This window comes from Salvelinus namaycush, chromosome 8, assembly GCF_016432855.1.
Source record: "Salvelinus namaycush isolate Seneca chromosome 8, SaNama_1.0, whole genome shotgun sequence".
NCBI lineage: Eukaryota > Metazoa > Chordata > Actinopteri > Salmoniformes > Salmonidae > Salvelinus > Salvelinus namaycush.
In genome coordinates, this window is record NC_052314.1 from 3,298,522 (window position 1) to 3,322,366 (window position 23,845).

The following is a 23,845-nucleotide window of genomic DNA, read 5'->3' on the forward strand; positions in this document are numbered from 1 at the left end:
CTCATGACAGTCAGTGCTGTGTCAGCAGGCTAGCGCAATCAGACAAGCCACTCATGACAGTCAGTGCTGTGTCAGCAGGCTAGCGCAATCAGACAAGCCACTCATGACAGTCAGTGCTGTGTCAGCAGGCTAGCGCAATCAGACAAGCCACTCATGACAGTCAGTGCTGTGTCAGCAGGCTAGCGCAATCAGACAAGCCACTCATGACAGTCAGTGCTGTGTCAGCAGGCTAGCGCAATCAGACAAGCCACTCATGACAGTCAGTGCTGTGTCATCTCTTGGCCTGTCCAAATCAAGTCCACTGGCCTAATAGGAGTAGACAGTGTGGTAGGTGTCAAAGTGTGTTGTTAACTCTATTACTGAGTCACCAGGAAATGCCAGGCCTCTTTGTAGGAATTACAAAACATTTTCACGATTTAAAAACAGTGTGTCAATGCTGATCTGTGTGCCACTACGGAGTAAACGATTGAATACATTGTTGAATAACCAATTTCCTTTCTACCTTTTTGGAAAGAGGGTCTTCTGACTTAGGCTTCCTGGTTAAATATTGGTCACTGTTCCTCTCTCCCAGGTGACTACTGTGAGATAAATGTCTGCAGTAATGGGGGGAGCTGTGTGACTGGCCCCAGATCCTCCTTCATCTGTATCTGCCCCGATGGCTATACTGGGGACACATGCAATGACACCGAGACTGGTAAGGACAACAGAGCAATATATCTGCACAAAAGCATACATTTAATTTTTATTTATTTAACTAGGCAAGTCGGTTAACCACATTCATATTTACAATGATGGCCTACCGGGGAACAGTGGGTTAACTGCCTTGTTCAGGGGCAGAACGATAGATTTTTACCTTGTCAGCTCGGGGATTTGATCCAGCAACCTTTCGGTTACTGGCCCAACGCTCTAACCACTAGGCTACCTGCCGCCCCATTTATAGCTAGGTATTTTAATTAGTATCATGTATAGTGATTAAATTGTAAAGTTTTTTGTAGGCCAGTTATAAGGAGTCCCAAGCTGTAATGAATGCCTATAGTAAGTCTTTCTAAAGCACTATGGGTGTGTTGAGGGTTCATTAAGGTGTTACTCCGACAGATGGTACATGGGCAGTGTTAGAGGAAGATTCTGAGAGGCTGTCTCTGTACTACAAGGTATCGCCCTAATGCTGTTCTTCCCTATCCTCCTCCCTTGCCTCTCTCTGACCCAAGTCGTTGCTGTAGAAAGAGAATGTGATCGCGGTCCCACCTACCTGGTACAACGGTAGTACAATGAGAGTTAATAATAAGTTATATTTGCTTCCCAGGGCCCTGCAACCCAAACCCCTGCAAGAACGATGCCTTCTGCGACGTGACTGGCCAGAAACGCAGAGGGGACGTCTTCAGCGAGTACATCTGCAAGTGCCAGGATGGCTTTGATGGAGTCCACTGCCAGAACAGTAAGAGTCCGCTGCCAGGGCAGTAAGAGTCGCTCAACGTTTACATTCAAATAGAATCTATTGGCCAAGCTGTTGAGTATGGAAGCATATGGCTGCCAATGGTTGAATTTATAAACTTTGCATGAGGATGCAATGTTGTCATGTTATCTATTCTAGGCAGAATGGTGGGTTATCCATATTGTTATACAATCCAATTTGAAATATATTAAACTTTGATTTAAAAAGTGTATTAAAACTGACACGTCAACACACTCAAACTTGGTGCACTCACAAGAACTAGTGGATCTCATCGGCCAACCGGGCCAGTCACTTTTCAGTGCATTTTTGCGTTTCAGTTCACCATTTACCTGCTCTGTCGCGGTCTACCATTGAAAACCATTGAAGAATACACGCGGAAAAGTCATGCTATTTGTATTTGAGCAATATGATTGGCCGTTCAAACACCACCACGCTCCTGCAAGTCATAACTTCTGCAGCAGGAGCCTACATGAGTTGATGTAGGCTACTAGGTTGAATAGTGAAAATACTAGGAATATCCTGGCTACTGTTGATAGTCTGCTAAAAGATGGCTACAAAAGACACCTAGCATTTGTCTTCCCTAGCCTACTGTAGCCATGACGGTCTGTCTTTTGGAACATTTGTCTTAAAGGGGCAGCGTCCTATTTTGAGAAATCTTAGCAAGAAACAAATATATGCAATTAATACAATGTAATTCTAAAGAATAGAGTCATGACTTTCATTGCTAACTTATATTACACAGCTTTTAGTACATATCATAATTACCAAATGTAGCCTATTAATAGCTGAATATAGAGAGGCCCTATGGGTTGCCATTCTTTCTATGTCCACTGGGCCAGATGGATTACCAGGATGTGTACTCAAAGCATGCGCGGACCAACTGGCAAGTGTCTTCACTGACATTTTCAACCTCTCCCTGACTGAATCTGTAATACCTACATGTTTCAAGCAGACCACCATAGTCCCTGTGCCCAAGGAAGCGAAGGTAACCTGCCTAAATGACTACTGCCCCATAGCACTCATGTCGGGAGCCATGAAGTGCTTTGAAAGGCTGGTCATGACTCACATCAACACCATCCTCACAGACACCCGAGACCCACTCCAATTCGCATACCGCCCCAACAGATCCACAGATGACTCAATCGCACTCCACACTACCCTCTCCCACCTGGACAAAAGGAACACCTATGTGAGAATGCTGTTCATTGACTACAGCTCAGCGTTCAACACCATAGTACCCTCAAAGCTCATCACTAAGCTAAGGACTCTGGGACTAAACACCTCCCTCTGCAACTGGATCCTGGACATCCTGACGGGCCGCCCCCAGGTGGTAAGAGTAGGCAACAACACGTCTGCCACGCTGATCGTGGACTACAGGAAAAGGCGGACCGAACAGGCCCACATTAACATCGACGGGGCTGTAGTGGAGCGGGTCGAGAGTTTCAAGTTCCTTGGTGTCCACATCACCAATGAACTAACATGGTCCAAACACACCAAGACAGTCGTGAAGAGGGCACGACAAAACCTTTTCCCCCTCAGGAGACTGAAAAGCTTTGGCATGGGTCCTCAAAAGGTTCTTACAGCTGCACCGTCGAGCATCCTGACCGGTTGTATCACCGCCTGGTATGGCAACTGCTCAGCAACAGACCTTAAGGTGCTACAGAGGGTAGTGCCAACGGCCCAGTACATCACTGGGGCCAAGCTTCCTGCCATCCAGGACCTATATAATAGATGGTGTCAGAGACTCCAGTCACCCAAGTTATAGACTGTTTTTTCCCAGCTACCGCACGGCAAGCGGTACCGGAGCGCCAAGTCTTGGACCAAAAGGCAACTCAGCAGCTTCTACCCCCAAGCCATAAGACTGCTGAACGATTTAATAAAATCGCCACTGGACAATTTACGCCCCCTCCCCCCCTTTGTACACTGCTGCTACTCGCTGTTTATCTATGCATAGTCACTTCACCCCCACCTACAAGTACAAATGACCTCAACTAACCTGTACCCCCGCACACTGACACGGTACCGGTGCCCCCTGTATATCGCCTCGTTATTCTTATTGTGTTACTTTTTATTATAACTTTTTATTTTAGTCTACTTGGTAAATATTTTCTTAACTCTTCTTGAACTGCACTGTTGGTTAATAAGGGCTTGTAAGTAAGCATTTCACGGTAAAGTCTACACTTGTTGTCTTCGGCGCATGTGACACAGTTTGATTTGAAGAAAACCAGTTCTGACATGGAATTGATACAGAAAAAACTGTTATTCTGACATGGCGTTGATACAGAGGCACAGGAAGCTGAGGCAGCAGTAAGTGGGGTTTTCAACCCAAGCAGCTGTTGTCCTTACGGGAGCGTCTCTCCGGATATGGCAAGGTTCAACTCCCAACTGGCAGCATACGCTGGGCCCCCGAGCAGCCTAAAGCACTGCACATAAGAGACAGGTGGTGACTGTGTGCTGCTATGTAACAGAAAAATGGAGCAACCAAAAATATGCCAAAAGCTCCTTTTAGTTTGGAAGGAATCGTATACATGCACTTTCCCAAATGTATGGCTTAAAAAACAAATCAAGCTAAGTTTAGTTTTAAATTAGGCATGGTGAACATTTATTAGGTCTACAGATTAAAAAGTGGTTGATTATGACAAACACAATGATGCAATGTGTTGAGCTATCCGTGGTTGTGGTTTGTCGGTAATTAGGGGTTTGTGTGAGAGAGAATATGTGTGACAGGCAGATTTCTGGTTGTTTTTAGGAGGTGCCTCGACCACACAGGATATGGCTAGTCTGAAGTGGACAGGTTAAGCTCTGCGCCCCCATTTCTGTGACTCAAATGCTCTGTTTACAGTAATTTCTGCTGGCCACACTTGCTCTGTTTACAGTAGTTTCTGCTAGCCACACTTGCTCTGTTTACAGTAGTTTCTGCTAGCCACACTTGCTCTGTTTACAGTAGTTTCTGCTAGCCACACTTGCTCTGTTTACAGTAGTTTCTGGTAGCCACGCGTCATTGCCATTGTTATTTACATTTACTTCATTTAGCAGACGCTCTTATCCAGAGCGACTTACAGTAGTGAGGAAATACATTTGAATTGTAATACTTTTTTTGTACTGGTCCCCTCTGGGAATCGAACCCACAACCCTGGCGCTGCAAGTGCCATGCTCTATCAACTGAGCTACACGGAACCTTATGAATGTTCTACAGGCGCCGCAGCCATCTATATTTGTGCCCAAATGTTTGCCATCAAAATCATGTCGTCAAATTTGCTTTAGACAGACTGCAATGTTGTCATTAGCCAGCATAGTTGGCTAACGTTAGTATGGTCTCCCCTCAAATCTTATTTAGCTAGCTAACGTTATACTGCATATATAGTCAACCTGGTGACATCAAAATAATGACAAAAGGTTTTACTGCTTATTATTTATCTCCATTTTAGAAATGTCCTTTTATTTCCATGCCACTGTAATGCACTTTTTATGGAATCTTCATCAGCGCACATTTGACAAAGCATTGAGTAGAATGCTCCATGGGCATTGTGACAAAACGTGCAACCCATGAAATAGTCCCCTTCAGGCAGGGAATGTACTTTTCCTCTCTTGTTCTCGGTTTGGACCCAGGCGCTTTGCTCCTACGTGTTCAGTCCTTCTGCTAGCTGATGCTGCCCGTGGGGCAGAGGGACACGCACAGAGAGGACTGCCGTTGTCAGCACTATTTATCCCTTTTATCTGCTGAGTCCACAGCAGCGTGTCACAGACACTAGAAACAGTCTGATCATGTCAACAACACATCAGTTTTCCTCCTCACACCAAAGTGAATATTATGTGGTACTGCCTACTGGGCATTATGCAGTTCAATCTGTCAGTTTGGATTTCTTCTTCGTTTTTCAGTCAGGGACACCATTCTATTCATGCTCCTCAATGTTCATGCCCCTATTTATGCCATAAATAATTTAATATGATTTTAAAAGTTCACGGCAATGCTTATCCATGTGCACCACAAAAGAGTACTTAACCAAGCTCTGACTCCTTAGTACATTACCCACCTCCCAGAAAAGACAAGCTAAAGCGCTAGCTAGCTTTTTACGCTAATTAAATAATGTTTTTGTGAGGACTGTAAAGATCATTTATTTGGCTGCAGATGTATGTGAGGTTCCTTGGGCTTGTCTTTCTCTGCCCCCAAACTTCTCATTTAGACCTCCTGATGCCTGTTTTTATTTCATTTTTTTACATTTTGTATTACTCAGTAATTAGTGTGTGTATTTGGGAGGGTGTTTTGTGTGTGTGCTAGAAAGAGAGTGTGTGTGTGTGGGCAATGAGTGAGGCGCATCCTCGGCAGCTCCTACAGGCTGGGGTCAGAGTGTGTGGTGGGAACAAGGCGACCGAGGCTCTGTGAAGGTAAGACTTTTCGAAAGCAGCCAACTCGGATGTGTACAGTAGTAGCAAAATCTTCCCTGCTGTTAAACAGGTTGACATCCTCTCTCTCACACACACACACACACACACACACACACACACACACACACACATTCTAAAACACACTGGCATACACAAACATGGCAAACCCACCGTACACGAAAATCGGACTCTCTCATGCTCATCCAGCCAATGGAAAGTGGTCACGAACGCAGCACTCCCTAGACGTCAGCTGCCCTGTTGCCGGGGTAAAGAGGGAAGTGGAGGCAGAAAAGTGAATGAAGTCTGCCTTGACAATGTCACAGCCTCCGCTCAGGTCTGACGCCAGCACTTCTACCGGCCGTGTGAAATTGGCCTGAAAGCTTCAATGGGGAGGCAGTGACCAATACTGAAAGCCGTGTCTGATGCTGTTAACTCACTTTAGTATCAGCACCTAAATCGGATCAGACGACTGCAGCTGAGACTGAAGTGGTCTCGGAGCTTAGACGTTAAACTGGTGATCGCCTCTGATTTATTCTGTTGGTTATTTTGAGATGTTTGTCAACAGATTATTGTGTGTGTCGGTAATTAGGGGTTTGGATTTGTGTGTGAGAGAATGAGTTTGTGGCAGGCATATTTCTGGTTGTTTTAGGAGGTGCCTCAACCACACATAGTATGTGGCTAGTCTAAAGTGGACAGATTATGCTCTGCACCCCCTGGGGAGGTGTGTGAGTGTTTGCATGTTTGTGATTCAAATGCTTTGTTTAGTAGTTTCTGCAAGTCACACTGTTCTGTTTACAGTCATTTCTGGTAGCCTTTCAGCAAGGGAGGCCATTTTCCTAAATTGGTAATGGAAAGGAATTTGCTCACACCAGGTCAGTTCAGGTCATTTGCACTAAGCATCAACACTATTACTTTTCAGTTGCTATAATGTTATTGTAGTCCTCTGTCACACAGCGTTGTCTATGGTCAGACCACCTACAATAGTACGGTCATATAATTACTTCTAGAACCCTGTAACCCTGAATTATAGGATCTCTGTGACCTACAATATACTGTCAAATCTCAATGTTTAATTTTAGGACATTTTTAAAACCCTCAGTCATGAAACACAACACATGGCCTCACACCACGGTCTGGCAAAGTCTGGAGCCAGGGCTATTCTAGGACTTTCTTTTAGGTCCTCTGAGGTCTTTTGTCAGTTCCCAAAAGGCTTTCACAAAGCAAATTACAAATTCATATACTTTAATTTAGCGGTTGTGTGGCTAGACTTGGCTGTGCATACTACCAGTGGGGCACCCCCTAGCTGTGCCCCCATGCCAGGAACTTTTCGGACCTGGATTTATTGGGATTGGATAAAGCACTGTTCCCTGTCATTTGTTATGGTAAACAGCTGAGGGATAGTGTTGGAGAATTGAGCACACTCAGTTGAACTAAGCTCACGAGGAATTTATAAGTTTGATTCTTGAAGAATATATGGGTTATATATCATGAATTTTAAGTCACAAAATGGATGTACAAATCCCAGATTTCCCCGTTTTTAAATACAGATGGATTGCACGGCCAGTTTAACTCGTTATCAGCGGGCATAGGATCACATAAGCAAGCCATGACTCAGGGACCTCCATAACACTAAAGGAATAGACCTGTGCTCCTCCATAACCCTAAAGGAATAGACCTGTGCTACTCCATAACCCTAAAGGAATAGACCTGTGCTCCTCCATAACCCTAAAGGAATAGTCCTCCATAACCCTAAAGGAATAGTCCTCCATAACCCTAAAGGAATAGACCTCCATAACCCTAAAGGAATAGTCCTCCATAACACTAAATGAATAGACCTCCATAACACTAAAGGAATAGACCTCCATAACACTAAAGGAATAGACCTCCATAACACTAAAGGAATAGACCTCCATAACACTAAAGGAATAGTCCTCCATAACCCTAAAGGAATAGTCCTCCATAACCCTAAAGGAATAGTCCTCCATAACCCTAAAGGAATAGTCCTCCATAACCCTAAAGGAATAGTCCTCCATAACCCTAAAGGAATAGTCCTCCATAACCCTAAAGGAATAGTCCTCCATAACCCTAAAGGAATAGTCCTCCATAACCCTAAAGGAATAGTCCTCCATAACCCTAAAGGAATAGTCCTCCATAACCCTAAAGGAATAGTCCTCCATAACCCTAAAGGAATAGTCCTCCATAACCCTAAAGGAATAGTCCTCCATAACCCTAAAGGAATAGTCCTCCATAACCCTAAAGGAATAGTCCTCCATAACCCTAAAGGAATAGACCTCCATAACCCTAAAGGAATAGACCTCCATAACCCTAAAGGAATAGACCTCCATAACCCTAAAGGAATAGACCTCCATAACCCTAAAGGAATAGACCTCCATAACCCTAAAGGAATAGACCTCCATAACCCTAAAGGAATAGACCTCCATAACCCTAAAGGAATAGACCTCCATAACCCTAAAGGAATAGACCTCCATAACCCTAAAGGAATAGACCTCCATAACCCTAAAGGAATAGACCTCCATAACCCTAAAGGAATAGACCTCCATAACCCTAAAGGAATAGACCTCCATAACCCTAAAGGAATAGACCTCCATAACCCTAAAGGAATAGACCTCCATAACCCTAAAGGAATAGACCTCCATAACCCTAAAGGAATAGACCTCCATAACCCTAAAGGAATAGACCTCCATAACCCTAAAGGAATAGTCCTCCATAACCCTAAAGGAATAGACCTCCATAACACTAAAGGAATAGACCTCCATAACACTAAAGGAATAGACCTCCATAACACTAAAGGAATAGACCTCCATAACACTAAAGGAATAGACCTCCATAACACTAAAGGAATAGACCTCCATAACCCTAAAGGAATAGACCTCCATAACCCTAAAGGAATAGACCTCCATAACCCTAAAGGAATAGACCTCCATAACCCTAAAGGAATAGTCCTCCATAACCCTAAAGGAATAGTCCTCCATAACCCTAAAGGAATAGTCCTCCATAACCCTAAAGGAATAGTCCTCCATAACCCTAAAGGAATAGTCCTCCATAACCCTAAAGGAATAGTCCTCCATAACCCTAAAGGAATAGACCTCCATAACCCTAAAGGAATAGACCTCCATAACCCTAAAGGAATAGACCTCCATAACCCTAAAGGAATAGACCTCCATAGCCCTAAAGGAATAGACCTCCATAGCCCTAAAGGAATAGACCTCCATAGCCCTAAAGGAATAGACCTCCATAGCCCTAAAGGAATAGACCTCCATAGCCCTAAAGGAATAGTCCTCCATAACCCTAAAGGAATAGTCCTCCATAACCCTAAAGGAATAGTCCTCCATAACCCTAAAGGAATAGTCCTCCATAACCCTAAAGGAATAGTCCTCCATAACCCTAAAGGAATAGTCCTCCATAACCCTAAAGGAATAGACCTCCATAACCCTAAAGGAATAGACCTCCATAACACTAAAGGAATAGACCTGTGCTCCTCCATAACCCTAAAGAAATAGGCTTGTGCTCTCTCGGTCCATAAACATGCAGGAAGTTGTGTTGTGGCTAAACCAATTGCCAACCTTTTTATTTAGGCATTTTAAAACACTTTCTCTATTACGACAATCATCTAATCTGACTATCAACTATCAATTTACGGACACGATTGCTGCTGGTCAGATCAGCACACCAGTAAATAGCTAACGTTACACCGCAAGTCAGATGTTTCGTTGATGGAAAAATGGTGCATGTTCAAAATGGTAACAAGCTAACGTTAGCTAGCTACGTTGGCTATTTGATCTCCTATCTGATATCTTAGCACCGTGTTTATCTAGCCAGCTAGCTAGCATAGGAGCTAATGTAGCGAGCTAGCTAACACCAGAGATGAAAGGGTTAGTTATTGTAATCTTTGCTCCAGTTTCTGCTGTTCTGCCTGCGGCCATGGAACCCTTTCCTGTTCACCTGATGTGCTCTCTCCCTCTAACTCCCTCTACCTCACTCTACCTCTGAACGCTCGGCTATGTAAAGCCAACTGACATTTACTCCTGAGGTAATGGGCATATTCAAAGAGGAGTCCGTAATTTTGCTTTCTAATGATCATGATCTTGGAAGAAGTTCATATATTCATCACTGCTGAAGTGAAGGCCATCCTCACTTGGGGAATGAAACTTTTTAGTTAGCTTTACGACAGTATCAAAAATAAATGTTTGATTTTGTTTTTACTCTCCTCAATCCGGTTGGAAAAGTAGGCTGATCGAGCAGTAGCGAGGGCTTTTCGATATCGCACGGTAATGTCTTTCCAAGCCAGCCGGAAGACTTCCAGTTTGGTGGAGCGCCATTTTATTTCCGATTGTCTGGGAGCTTGCTCCAGGCTCGTGTGTCTTCTGTATACGAGGGAGCTAGTTTCTTGTGTCAATTTTTTGTTTTTAGCCGTGCGACTGCTTCTAGGGTATTACGCAACGTTAACTGATTTTTGTACTCCGATGTCCGTCTAGCAGTCTTTCTGTTGTCAGAATTTATAGCGCACCTTTTGAATCCTTGGTTTGGGTCTGAGCAAATTATTTGTTTGCAAACGTACTGAGATGGTGGTCCGATCGTGCAGGATTCTGAGGTAAATTATTTCGATCTACAATATCTATTGACAATATCTATATAGAGCCAGGGTATGATTGTGGCAATGAGTAAGTCCCAAGACATGTTGGACTAAACACACGGAGTCAATGATGACTCCGAAACCCTTTTGGAGTGTGTCTGTGGACTTCAATTGAAATTTGCTGTCAATTGTTAGCAACACCTCCGCCTTTGCGGGATGAGCCGGGGATATGGTCACTAGTGTAACCAGGAGGAGAGGCCTTATTAAACACAGTAAATTCATCAGGCTTGAACTATGACTGCCTTGGAAGTGAGGTATCTAACATTAAGTAGTCCTAGGTATTATTATGATATTTTTCAATAATGACTGTAATTCAGTAGGTCTTTAATTCCCAGTGAGATTGCTAAGGCGAACACCACCATGTTTTACTCCACTACATTCCTTCCATACATTTTCCCTGACACCCAAAAGCACTTGGTACATTCTAAATGCTCAGGCATGACAGCAATATGGTCCAGTACACGCACATGTCAATATAACACATTGTCAACCCTACTGCCTCTGATGTGGCAAACTCCACCGTCGCTGGACCAGACACTGACGAGTCGCGGTTTTGTCTCACCAGGGGTGATGGTTGGATTCGTGTTTATCGTCGAAGGAATGACTGTTACACAGAGGCCTGTACTCTGGAGCGGGATCGATTTGGAGGTGGAGGGTCCGTCATGGTCTGGGGCGGTGTGTAACAACAACATCATCGGACTGAGCTTGTTGTCATTGCAGGGTATCTCAACGCTGTGCGTTACAGGGAAGACATCCTCCTCCCTCATGTGGTACACTTCCTGCAGGCTCATCCTGACATGACCCTCCTGCATGACAATGCCACCAGCCATATTGCTCGTTCTGTGTGTGATTTCCTGCAAGACAGGAATGTCAGTGTTCTGCCATGGCCAGCGAAGAGCCCGGATCTCAATCCCATTGCGCATGTCTGGGCCTTGATGGATTGGAGGGTGAGGGCTAGAGCCATTCCCCCCCCAGAAATGTCCGGGAACGTGCAGGTGCCTTGGTAGAAGAGTGGGGTAACATCTCACAGCAAGAACCAAAAGATCTGGTGCAGTCCATGAGGAGGAGATGCACTGTAGTACTTAATGCAGCTGATCGCCACACCAGATACTGACTGTTACATTTGATTTTGACCCTCCCCATTTGTTCAGGGACACATTATTCCATTTCTGTTAGTCACATGTCTGTGGAACTTGTTCAGTTTGTCTCAGTTGTTGAATCTTGTGTTCATACAAATATTTACACATGTTAAGTTTGCTGAAAATAAATGCAGTTGACAGTGAGGACGTTTCTTTTTTTTGTTGAGTTTATAAGCAAACCAAGCATGACAATTGCGTACTTTTTCCACCACTGTACTTAAATACATATTAAACCAGATACTTTTCAACGTTTACTCAAGTAGTATTTTACTGGGTGACTCACTTTTACTTAAGTCATTTTCTATGAAGATATCTATACTTTTACTCAGGTATGGCAACTTTTTTCACCACTGGTTATGAGTAACAGTGTGTGTATTTATTATGGATCCCCATTAGCTGCTGCCAAGGCAGCAGCTACACTTACTGGGGTCTGGCAACATTTAGGCAGTGTGTGACCCACTGTGTGTGTGTGTGTGCCTCACTTGTGGGTGACTGCCTGCCTGCCTGGCACAGAATCACACATCACACTCTTCACTGATGGCTACTAGTGAGATTTGGGTCATATTCTACACAGACATGGTAAACGTGTTGTGTCTGAAACGGCTCCATATGTAGTGCACTACTGTTGACCAGAGCTCTATGGGGAATAGGGTGCTATGTAGTGCACTACTTTTGACCAGAGCCCTATGGGGAATATGCTACCATTTCAGGGACACACACACACTGTCAATCTAGAGCTGTGTTCAAAGGAAGTTTAATCAAATCTTGCTGGGCGAGAGATTAAAAAGTGTGTATTCTCATTCTATTCTTCTGAATACACGCTGTCCTCCTAGGGTGCAGCCGGTTGCCAAGCGCCCTCTCTAAAACATACACTTCTGGTTGTATACTGTTGGAAAGCGCGCCATCTAGGGGTATTTCAGGGAGTTGCAGAGAATTGGACCACACAACTGCTCATCTGAGCCAATTTGGCCGTTGTTCAGATAGGTCTTTGCTGTTATTAATACATTTATCAGGTTTAGAACATAGATGGGGAAAAAAATAATCTAACGACTGCATCTCAATGCAAGAGGCGTCACTACAGACCCTGGTTCGACTCCAGGCTGTATCAAAACCGGCCATGATTGGGAGTCCCATAGGGCGGCGCACAATTTGCCCAGCATCGTTAGGCCGTCATTGTAAATAAGAATTTGTTCTCAACTGACTTGCCTAGTTAAATAAAGAATAAATCTATTTTAGATTCAGTGGTCCCGTGTGGCTCAGTTGGTAGAGCATGGCGCTTGCAACGCCAGGGTTGTGGGTTCAATTCCCACGGGGGGACCAGGGTTCAATTCCCACGGGGGGACCAGGATGAATATGTATGAACTTTCCAATTTGTAAGTCGCTCTGGATAAGAGCGTCTGCTAAATGACTTAAATGTAAATGTAATTCAGGAAAAGCCTATGTTGGAATAGGAGTACTTATTCTGTCCATATAATCTAACTCATACTTTATTCTGTTCTGTTGATTGTACATATGGACTGACAGTGATCATGATGTCTCTCTCCAGATGTGAATGACTGTGCCAACCAGCCGTGCCAAAACGGTGGCTCCTGTAGGGACCTGAATGGAGACTTCAACTGCCGCTGTCCGTCCCCCTACGTGGGCAAGCACTGCCAACTGCGTGAGTACCATTCTCTATCTCTCTCACACACACACACACACACACACACACACACACACACACACACACACACACACTGTCTCTCTATTAGCCATAATCTGCCATGTTATTTCTAAGTGCAATAAAATGCATTAGCCAGAATGTGATTAATTACGTTACGTTAATGTAATTTGGGGAACCGTCCAAAGCTGGCCCAGGTTTGTTTTTAAATTAAGTTAAATTGATATTCTGAAGGAAAATGAGTTGTGATGCTTTAGGTAGATGGTCAATATTTGTGTCTGTGAGCCTGAATCATGGCCGTGTAGGATAGCGTTAGGAGCTACTGTAGTTTAGTCAGTGGACTACGCATGGGTTGGAAGCAGTCTGCCAGATTTTGTGGGGCGTGTATGTGTCCATACTGTATGAAATAATAAACCAGACTATCTTAACCACATGTTACCTTTTTAGTTTCTCTTCCTATTGCATCTGAGTGCATCTGTCTTGTCTGTCTGTGTGTTTTTCTGGCGTCTGTTTCTGTCTGTCCGTCCCTCAGGTTGTATCTCTCTGTTGGGAATGGAGGGCGGAGGCATTGCTGAGTCTCAGATCTCGGCCTCGTCGGTGCACTACGGATTCCTGGGCCTGCAGCGCTGGGGGTCTGAGCTGGCACGCCTCCACAACAAGGGCCTGGTTAACGCCTGGACCTCAGCCTCCTATGACAGGAACCCCTGGATAGAGGTCAGTACGGTACAACAGTCAGGCTCCAATACCACTGTCTGGCTCGTGTTCTTTAAGCATAAAAACAGAAGAAAACTGACTGAAGCCAAGAGACTACCTGGTGTTGTCTAATGAGAAAGGCTTTTTCTCAATGATCTGGTGTAGTTCCTAATGAACATGACCCTGATATCTCGCTTATCTACTGATCTAGTCTAGCAGAGTATCTCCATAGTAAAGTATATCTCCCTTATCTACTGATCTAGTCTAGCAGGGTATCTCTCCCTTATATGCTGATCTAGTCTAGCAGAGTATCTCTCCCTTATCTACTGATCTAGTCTAGCAGAGTATCTCTCCCTTATCTACTGATCTAGTCTAGCAGGGTATCTCTCCCTTATCAACTGATATAGTCTAACAGGGTGTCTCCATAGTAAAGTATCTCTCCCTTATCTACTGATCTAGTCTAGCAGAGTATCTCCATAGTAAAGTATCTCTTATCTACTGATCTAGTCTAGCAGGGCAGGGAAGAGACCCTTTATGGAGGATTGGTCCAACATCATTATGGAGAATTGGTCCAACATCATTATGGGGGATAGGTCCAACATCATTATGGGGGATAGGTCAAAGCAATATATTGTGGCTGCCTACAAGGGAATAACTTTCACCGGTCTGTTTTCTTTCATATCAGTGCAGATAAGACTGGGACATACTTTAATTCTGACAATGTAAAAGGTGTTTTATTCTCTGAGACTCATTGATGAATGTTGTTGGCGTGGACCTTGTCACATTTTTTGCCTTTTTTACATACAGATTGAACGCTGTCATTCCCCTCCGTGTGCAGTGAAAGTTTCATGACTCTCTAGGATCAGTCATTCGAAACATTATCTTTGTTAATGTTGACTAGTATATCGTAGCACATCTGACAGTAAACCATGTTGACTAGTACAGTTGAAGTCGGAAGTTTACATACACCTTAGCCAAATACATTTAAACTCAGTTTTCACAATTCCTGACATTTAATCCTCGTAAATATTCCCTGTTTTAGGTCAGTTAGGATCACCACTTTATTTTAAGAATGTGAAATGTTAGAATAATAGAGTGATTTATTTCAGCTTTTATTTATTTCACATTCCCGGTGGGTCAGAAGTTTACATACACTCAATTAGTATTTGGTAGCATTGCCTTGAAATTGTTTAACTTGGGTCAAACGTTTCGGGTAGCCTTCCATAAGCTTCCCACAATAAGTTAGGTAAATTTTGGCCAATTTATCCTGACAGAGCTGGTGTAACGGGGTCAGGTTTGTAGGCCTCCTTGCTCGCACACACTTTTTCAGTTCTGCCCACAGATTTTCTATAGGATTGAGGCCAGGGCTTTGTGATGGCCGCTCCAATACCTTGACTTTGTTGTCCTTAAGCCATTTTACCACAACTTTGGAGGGATACCTGGGGTCATTGTCCATTTGGAAGACCCAAGCTTTAACTTCCTGACTGATGTCTTGAGATGTTGCTTCAATATATCCACATTTTCCTTCCTAATGTTGCCATCTATTTTGTGAAGTGTACCAGTCATTCCTGCAGCAAAGCACCCCCACAACATGATGCTGCCACCCCCGTGCTTCACGGTTGGGATGCTGTTCTTCGGCTTGCAAGCCTCCCCCTTTTTCCTCCAAACATAACGATGGTCATTATGGCCAAACAGTTCTATTTTTGTTTCATCAGACCAGAGGACATTTCTCCAAAAAGTACGATCTTTGTTCCCATGTGCAGTTGCAAACCGTAGTCTGGCTTTTTATAGCAGTTTTGGTGCAGTGGCTTCTTCCTTGCTGAGTGGCCTTTCACGTTATGTCGATATAGCACTCGTTTTACTGTGGATATAGATACTTTTGTACCTGTTTCCTCCAGCATCTTCACAAGGTCCTTTGCTGTTGTTTTGGGATTGACTTGTACTTTTCGCACCAAAGTACGTTCATCTCTAGGAGACAGAACGCGTCTCCTTCCTGAGCGGTATGACGGCTGCGTGGTCCCATGGTGTTTATACTTGCGTACTATTGTTTGTACAGATGAACGTGGTACCTTCAGGCATTTGGAAATTTGCTCCCAAGGATGAACCAGACTTGTGGGAGGTCTACCATTTTTTTTCTGAGGTCTTGGCTGATTTCTTTTGATTTTCTCATGATGTCAAGCAAAGAGGCACTGAGTTTGAAGGTAGACCTTGAAATACATCCATAGGTACACCTCCAATTGACTCAAATTATGTCAATTAGCCTGTCAGAAACTTCTAAAGCCATGACATAATTTTCGGGGATTTTCCAAGCTGTTTAAAGGCAGAGTCAACTTAGTGTATGTAAACTTCTGACCCACTGCAATTGTGATACAGTGAATTATAAGTGAAATAATCTGTCTGTGAACAATTGCTGGAAAAATGACTTGTCATGCACAAAGTAGATGTCCTAACCAACTTGCCAAAACTATAGTTTGTTAACAAGAAATTTATGGAGTGTTTGAAAAACGAGTTTTAATGACTCCAACTTAAGTGTATGTAAACTTCTGACTTCAACTGTATCTGACAGTTAACCATGTTGACTAGTATATAGTGATCTGACAGTTAACCATGTTGACTAGTATATAGTGATCTGACAGTTAACCATGTTGACTAGTATATAGTGATCTGACAGTAAACCATGTTGACTAGTATATAGTGATCTGACAGTAAACCATGTTGACTAGTATATAGTGATCTGACAGTTAACCATGTTGACTAGTATATAGTGATCTGACAGTTGACCATGTTGACTAGTATATAGTGATCTGACAGTTGACCATGTTGACTAGTATATAGTGATAGATCTGACAGTTGACCATGTTGACTAGTATATAGTGATAGATCTGACAGTTGACCATGTTGACTAGTATATAGTGATCTGACAGTAGACCATGTTGACTAGTATATAGTGATCTGACAGTAGACCATGTTGACTAGTATATAGTGATCTGACAGTAGACCATGTTGACTAGTATATAGTGATCTGACAGTTAACCATGTTGACTAGTATATAGTGATCTGACAGTAAACCATGTTGACTAGTATATAGTGATCTGACAGTAAACCATGTTGACTAGTATATAGTGATCTGACAGTAAACCATGTTGACTAGTATATAGTGATCTGACAGTAAACCATGTTGACTAGTATATAGTGATCTGACAGTTAACCATGTTGACTAGTATATAGTGATCTGACAGTTAACCATGTTGACTAGTATATAGTGATCTGACAGTAAACCATGTTGACTAGTATATAGTGATCTGACAGTAAACCATGTTGACTAGTATATAGTGATCTGACAGTTAACCATGTTGACTAGTATATAGTGATCTGACAGTTAACCATGTTGACTCGTATATAGTGATCTGACAGTAAACCATGTTGACTAGTATATAGTGATCTGACAGTTAACCATGTTGACTAGTATATAGTGATCTGACAGTTGACCATGTTGACTAGTATATAGTGATCTGACAGTTAACCATGTTGACTCGTATATAGTGATCTGACAGTAAACCATGTTGACTAGTATATAGTAAACCATGTGTGTGTTTGTCCTTTGTGCAGATTAACATGCAGAGGAAGATGCGTTTCACGGGCATCGTGACGCAGGGCGCCAGCCGCATGGGGTCAGCAGAGTTCATCAAGGCCTTTAAAGTGGCGTCCAGTCTGGACGGGAGGACCTACACTATGTACCGCCTGGACAGACAGACAAAGGACACTGTGAGTGAAAACACACTCACATCCTCTGATGTGTACACACAGACACACACACTGACAGATTTCTGCATTTGCACCATCTTCTACATATGTTTTGAGAGTTCTATTTAGGGTCTAGGGCAGGGGTCTTGAACTCTGACCCTACGAGTTCCGGAGTCTGCTCGGTTTCTGTTCTACCTGATTATTAATTTCACCCACCAGGTGCCCCAGGTCTAAGTCAGTCCCTGATTAGAGGGGAGCAGTGAAAATACGTAGTGGAACTGGCTTCGACATCCAGGGTTGAGTTTGAGGGGAATAGGTTATACATTCTATTCAGGGAATGTGGTGCCATTTCCCTGGATATGAATGAAAGGCATAGATTTGTTTGGGTTGGTGAGCTCTGCCTTTTACGGTCACGCTGGGTCCACCCGTATGAAAAATGTATGCATGCATGACTAAGTCACTTGAGACCAAATGTAATATTCTTCATTTCTTCTACTTCTCCAGGTGTTTGTGGGGAACGTGGACAACGACAGCACCAAGACCAACCTGTTTGACCCTCCCATCATCGGCCAGTACTTCCGCATCATCCCCGTGGTCTGTCGCAAGGCCTGCACCCTGCGCATGGAACTGGTGGGCTGTGAGCTCAATGGTAAACACAGACGTGCATGCTTACTTACACACAGACGCGCGCGCGCGCACACACACACTCTCAAACGCATGCGGACATACCGATAACAATGTTAACAAACTCAAACTGAATGGGGTTTTGGTTTCAGCGTGTCGGATGGTTCTATGGTACAGAGAGTTTTGCGTTTTACCAGCAGGTTTTTGGTTGACGTCTGACTGAAATGATACTGTGGGAAATAAGTCTGATCCAGTCTGACTCGGTACCTGTAAAGATACTCATACTGCCCACTTTGCATCAGTCCTGTCTGGTTGAAAAACTAAAATCATCTGAAAAAGTGATTTTTCAACAACATATGGACATTTTTGCGGTGGAAACATTGGCAACGTGTAAATAAATCTGCTTTTGGGGGGGGGGGGGGGTATCCTGATGCCATGGGTTATCTGGCATGGTTGTATCCTGATGCCATGGGTTATCTGGCATGGTTGTATCCTGATGCCATGGGTTATCTGGCATGGTTGTATCCTGATGCCATGGGTTATCTGGCATGGTTGTATCCTGATGCCATGGGTTATCTGGCATGGTTGTATCCTGATGCCATGGGTTATCTGGCATGGTTGTATCCTGATGCCATGGGTTATCTGGCATGGTTGTATCCTGATGCCATGGGTTATCTGGCATGGTTGTATCCTGATGCCATGGGTTATCTGGCATGGTTGTATCCTGATGCCATGGGTTATCTGGCATGGTTGTATCCTGATGCCATGGGTTATCTGGCATGGTTGTATCCTGATGCCATGGGTTATCTGGCTTGGTTTAATTTACTGGGGGAAAATGTGTCTGTTTTAAAAGTGGTCAGAAATGTCCATCTTTGACTCTGTCAAATTGCAGATTGTTATTGGTTATGTTGTTTCCACGTGTACCTCGTACTACACTCACCACCACACACACATGCACGCTACAAACAACATCCTGCAACACACACTGACTAAGTGAAGTGTACGACTCACTGCATCTCAGTCCATCTAATCTACGTGGTACTGATACTGCTGTGGATGTACGACTCACTGCATCTCAGTCCATCTAATCTACATGGTACTGATACTGCTGTGGATGTACGACTCACTGCATCTCAGTCCATCTAATCTACGTGGTACTGATACTGCTGTGGATGTACGACTCACTGCATCTCAGTCCATCTAACCTACATGGTACTGATACTGCTGTGGATGTACGACTCACTGCGTCTCAGTCCATCTAACCTACATGGTACTGATACTGCTGTGGATGTACGACTCACTGCATCTCAGTCCATCTAATCTACATTGTACTGATACTGCTGTGGATGTACGACTCACTGCATCTCAGTCCATCTAATCTACATGGTACTGATACTGCTGTGGATGTACGACTCACTGTCTCAGTCCATCTAATCTACATTGTACTGATACTGCTGTGGATGTACGACTCACTGCATCTCAGTCCATCTAATCTACATGGTACTGATACTGCTGTGGATGTACGACTCACTGCATCTCAGTCCATCTAATCTACATGGTACTGATACTGCTGTGGATGTACGACTCACTGCATCTCAGTCCATCTAATCTACATGGTACTGATACTGCTGTGGATGTACGACTCACTGTCTCAGTCCATCTAATCTACGTGGTACTGATACTGCTGTGGATGTACGACTCACTGCGTCTCAGTCCATCTAACCTACATGGTACTGATACTGCTGTGGATGTACGACTCACTGCATCTCAGTCCATCTAATCTACATTGTACTGATACTGCTGTGGATGTACGACTCACTGCATCTCAGTCCATCTAATCTACGTGGTACTGATACTGCTGTGGATGTACGACTCACTGCATCTCAGTCCATCTAACCTACATGGTACTGATACTGCTGTGGATGTACGACTCACTGCGTCTCAGTCCATCTAACCTACATGGTACTGATACTGCTGTGGATGTACGACTCACTGCATCTCAGTCCATCTAACCTACATGCTCCACTAGTTGGCTGCCATATGTTGTCCATCTCTGTCTCTGTCTCTGTCTCTGTCTCTCCAAACTCTGTCCTGGGGATTCCAAGGGTTGCACATTTCCTTTTTCCCCCTAGCACTACACAGCTAAATCAAATAACCAACTCGTCCTCAAGCTTTGATTATTTGAATCAGCTGTGTATTTCTAGGACAAAACCCAGGACCAAGTTCAGGAAACCCTGAATCAAAGTCATAACATGGGCTGTACAAAGTTCGGCCAACTTGGTTTGAAAATGTAGCATTTTAAATGACCACCAAAAAGCTCCCAAGACAATTGCATTCTATCATCAGAGAGCCAACGTGAAGATAAGTTGGGCGAACTCTGTATTCCTTATGTCTATATGTGTCTCTATGTGTTTTCACTACTCCGTCCACCTCACCACAACTCTGGTCGTTACTGGCTGTCGTCATCCATGTGCTTTGAGTGTGCTGTTCACCGGCTGGCTGGCTTGGGCCTTTCCTGTCCGTCTCTTGTCTATCATACTTCTCTCTCTCTCTCTTTCCCTCCCGCGGCTTGTGGTCTCACTTCACAGTGTATTCAAACACGGCAGGTTGCTCCGAGCCCCTGGGCATGAAGTCGCGCCTGCTCGCCGACCGCCAGATCTCGGCCTCCAGCGTCTACCGCACCTGGGGCATTGAGCCGTTCACCTGGCAACCACACTACGCTCGGCTGGACAAGCAGGGCAAGACCAACGCCTGGACGGCGGACACCACCAAGCGCTCTGAGTGGCTGCAGGTAACTGCAGGGGGTTCAGAGGGGATTTTGGGAAGTGGTGTGGGTGATGGGGTCACTTAGTGGGCAGCAGATATCCTAGAGGTTATAGCATTGGGCCAGTAATCAAAAGTTTGCTGGTTCGAATACCCGAGCCAACAATGTGAAACATCTGTCGTTGAGCCCCTTGAGCAAGGCACTTAACCCTTATTTACTCCAGAGGTGTCGTACTACTGTGTGTGACCCTGTAAAACAACACATTTCACTTCACCTATCTGGTGTGTGAGACAATAAAACATCTGTTTCTATTTTTTGGGGGTGGGGCGCTATAGTTGAGGGTGATTTGTGTTGGTGAGAGAGAATCTTCCAGAACTTTCCCCGTTTACTTTACCAACAAATTATTGACATTTTTTGAATTTGATTTGTCTAGGTTAGCCCTTCGCAAAGATTCTCTCTCACTGTTTACCAACAAATTACTGACAATTTTTATAACTTGATTTATCTAGGTTAGCCCAAGATGCTTATTTTTCACGGTGGAACAATCTGGTGGGGAGATGTAGTGGGGAGATCTAGTGGGGGTACAGACAAGTAACCACTGCTGCTACGGGGATGTGTAGTTCAACATCGGCAGCGTTGCCACTAGAGAAACCCTGTTTCGGTAACAGGTAGACCTGGAGTCCTGCTAGTTCTAACACGTTCTCCTTCTGTAACAGGTAGACCTGGAGTCCTGCTTGTTCTAACACGTTCTCCTTCTGTAACAGGTGGACCTGGAGTCCTGCTAGTTCTAACACGTTCTCCTTCTGTAACAGGTAGACCTGGAGTCCTGCTAGTTCTAACACGTTCTCCTTCTGTAACAGGTAGACCTGGAGTCCTGCTTGTTCTAACACGTTCTCCTTCTGTAACAGGTGGACCTGGAGTCCTGCTAGTTCTAACACGTTCTCCTTCTGTAACAGGTGGACCTGGAGTCCTGCTAGTTCTAACACGTTCTCCTTCTGTAACAGGTAGACCTGGAGTCCTGCTAGTTCTAACACGTTCTCCTTCTGTAACAGGTAGACCTGGAGTCCTGCTTGTTCTAACACGTTCTCCTTCTGTAACAGGTGGACCTGGAGTCCTGCTTGTTCTAACACGTTCTCCTTCTGTAACAGGTGGACCTGGAGTCCTGCTTGTTCTAACACGTTCTCCTTCTGTAACAGGTGGACCTGGAGTCCTGCTTGTTCTAACACGTTCTCCTTCTGTAACAGGTAGACCTGGAGTCCTGCTAGTTCTAACACGTTCTCCTTCTGTAACAGGTAGACCTGGAGTCCTGCTAGTTCTAACACGTTCTCCTTCTGTAACAGGTGGACCTGGAGTCCTGCTTGTTCTAACACGTTCTCCTTCTGTAACAGGTGGACCTGGAGTCCTGCTTGTTCTAACACGTTCTCCTTCTGTAACAGGTAGACCTGGAGTCCTGCTAGTTCTAACACGTTCTCCTTCTGTAACAGGTAGACCTGGAGTCCTGCTTGTTCTAACACGTTCTCCTTCTGTAACAGGTAGACCTGGAGTCCTGCTAGTTCTAACACGTTCTCCTTCTGTAACAGGTAGACCTGGAGTCCCCTAAGAAAATCACAGGTATCATCACCCAGGGGGCCAAGGACTTTGGGGCGGTCCAGTTTGTCTCTGCCTTCAAGGTGTCCTACAGTGACGATGGGCAATTCTGGAGCATAGTCAAGGACGATGTCACCAGCACAGACAAGGTCTGTTTTTTTGCATCTTGACATCCAAAGAAGTGAAGCCCAACATGAATTTACCCAATGTGTTGGTGTGTCTGAAAATTGACCAATTAAAGTACTTATTGGCTATTAAATTAAGAGTTTTTTTTTTTTTTTTTTCCCCCCAGTTATAATTTACTCCTTTTTTATTTTCACACAATAAACGGAACCTCAAACAACAGTTGCCATGAGATACAGACACTTCAACATATGTCATAGATTTCATGATGTTCTATAGATTCTGTGATGGATGTTCAGTAGCTAGCTAACTAACTAACTAACTCCCATCTGTCTCTGTGCGTGTGATTCGACTCTCCAACCTCCAGATCTTCCCTGGCAACAGCGACAACAATGTCCACAAGAAGAACCTGTTCGAGCCTCCGTTCTACGCCCGATTCGTCCGCATCCTGCCGTGGGCGTGGCACGGGCGCATCACCTTGCGAATGGAGCTGCTGGGCTGTGACGAGTAGCCCCGCCCAAGTCTCCTCTTTCCCCGCCCCCCCCTCCTCCTCTTCCTTTCTTTCCAAAAACCTCCTGAGCCACACCTGCACTACCTTGCTCAGATCTGTAGAGGGCAGTAAAACACCACGTCACCACTACAACCCTGCCCCGACTAGAATTGCTAGAATTGGGTAGGGGTAATCTGATCCTAGATCTGTGCTTAAGGTCAACTTGTACCTCGAGCACACCGACTACTGCTGTGTCAGCCGGAACTGCATGGACTCTGAAACGGTCCTTCCTAGATCGGGCCTGTGTTGTGTTCAGTTTCAGAGTAGGACTGTTGATCTTATTCATTATTATGATTTTTTTTTTTCTCGAAAGGCAAAACTGATCCTAGATCAGCACTGCTACTGTATACGGGCCGAAGGCTGAACCTGAAACCCCATTGATGATGTACAATAGTAGCTCATTTAGCTGAGATGTTTTTCCCCAATAGAGGGTTTTCACCTGACCGTCCTGAAGTGAGTAGTAGTATT

General features: G+C 44.3%; 1 protein-coding gene across 1 annotated transcript; it reads left to right on the forward strand.

Annotated features, from left to right (window-relative positions):
- The first annotated feature begins 374 nt into the window (after positions 1–374).
- On the forward strand, positions 375–23,358 carry LOC120051645 (lactadherin-like). The gene is made up of 10 exons (XM_038998538.1): positions 375–389; positions 532–694; positions 1,304–1,435; positions 13,179–13,292; positions 13,825–14,006; positions 17,595–17,750; positions 18,234–18,378; positions 20,942–21,144; positions 22,698–22,853; positions 23,195–23,358. Exons 1-10 carry the CDS (start codon positions 375–377, stop codon positions 23,336–23,338), a joined length of 1,410 nt encoding a protein of 469 aa, XP_038854466.1. The 3' UTR covers positions 23,339–23,358.
- The last annotated feature ends 487 nt before the right edge of the window (positions 23,359–23,845 follow it).

What these genes read in the sequence shown, in the direction of transcription:
- LOC120051645 (XM_038998538.1), top strand. An exon ending in TGGAGTCCACTGCCAGAACA is followed by an intron (nt 1,436 to 13,178) that starts GTAAGAGTCCGC and finishes GTCTCTCTCCAG; the next exon opens with ATGTGAATGACTGTGCCAAC. An exon ending in AGCGCTCTGAGTGGCTGCAG is followed by an intron (nt 21,145 to 22,697) that starts GTAACTGCAGGG and finishes CTTCTGTAACAG; the next exon opens with GTAGACCTGGAGTCCCCTAA.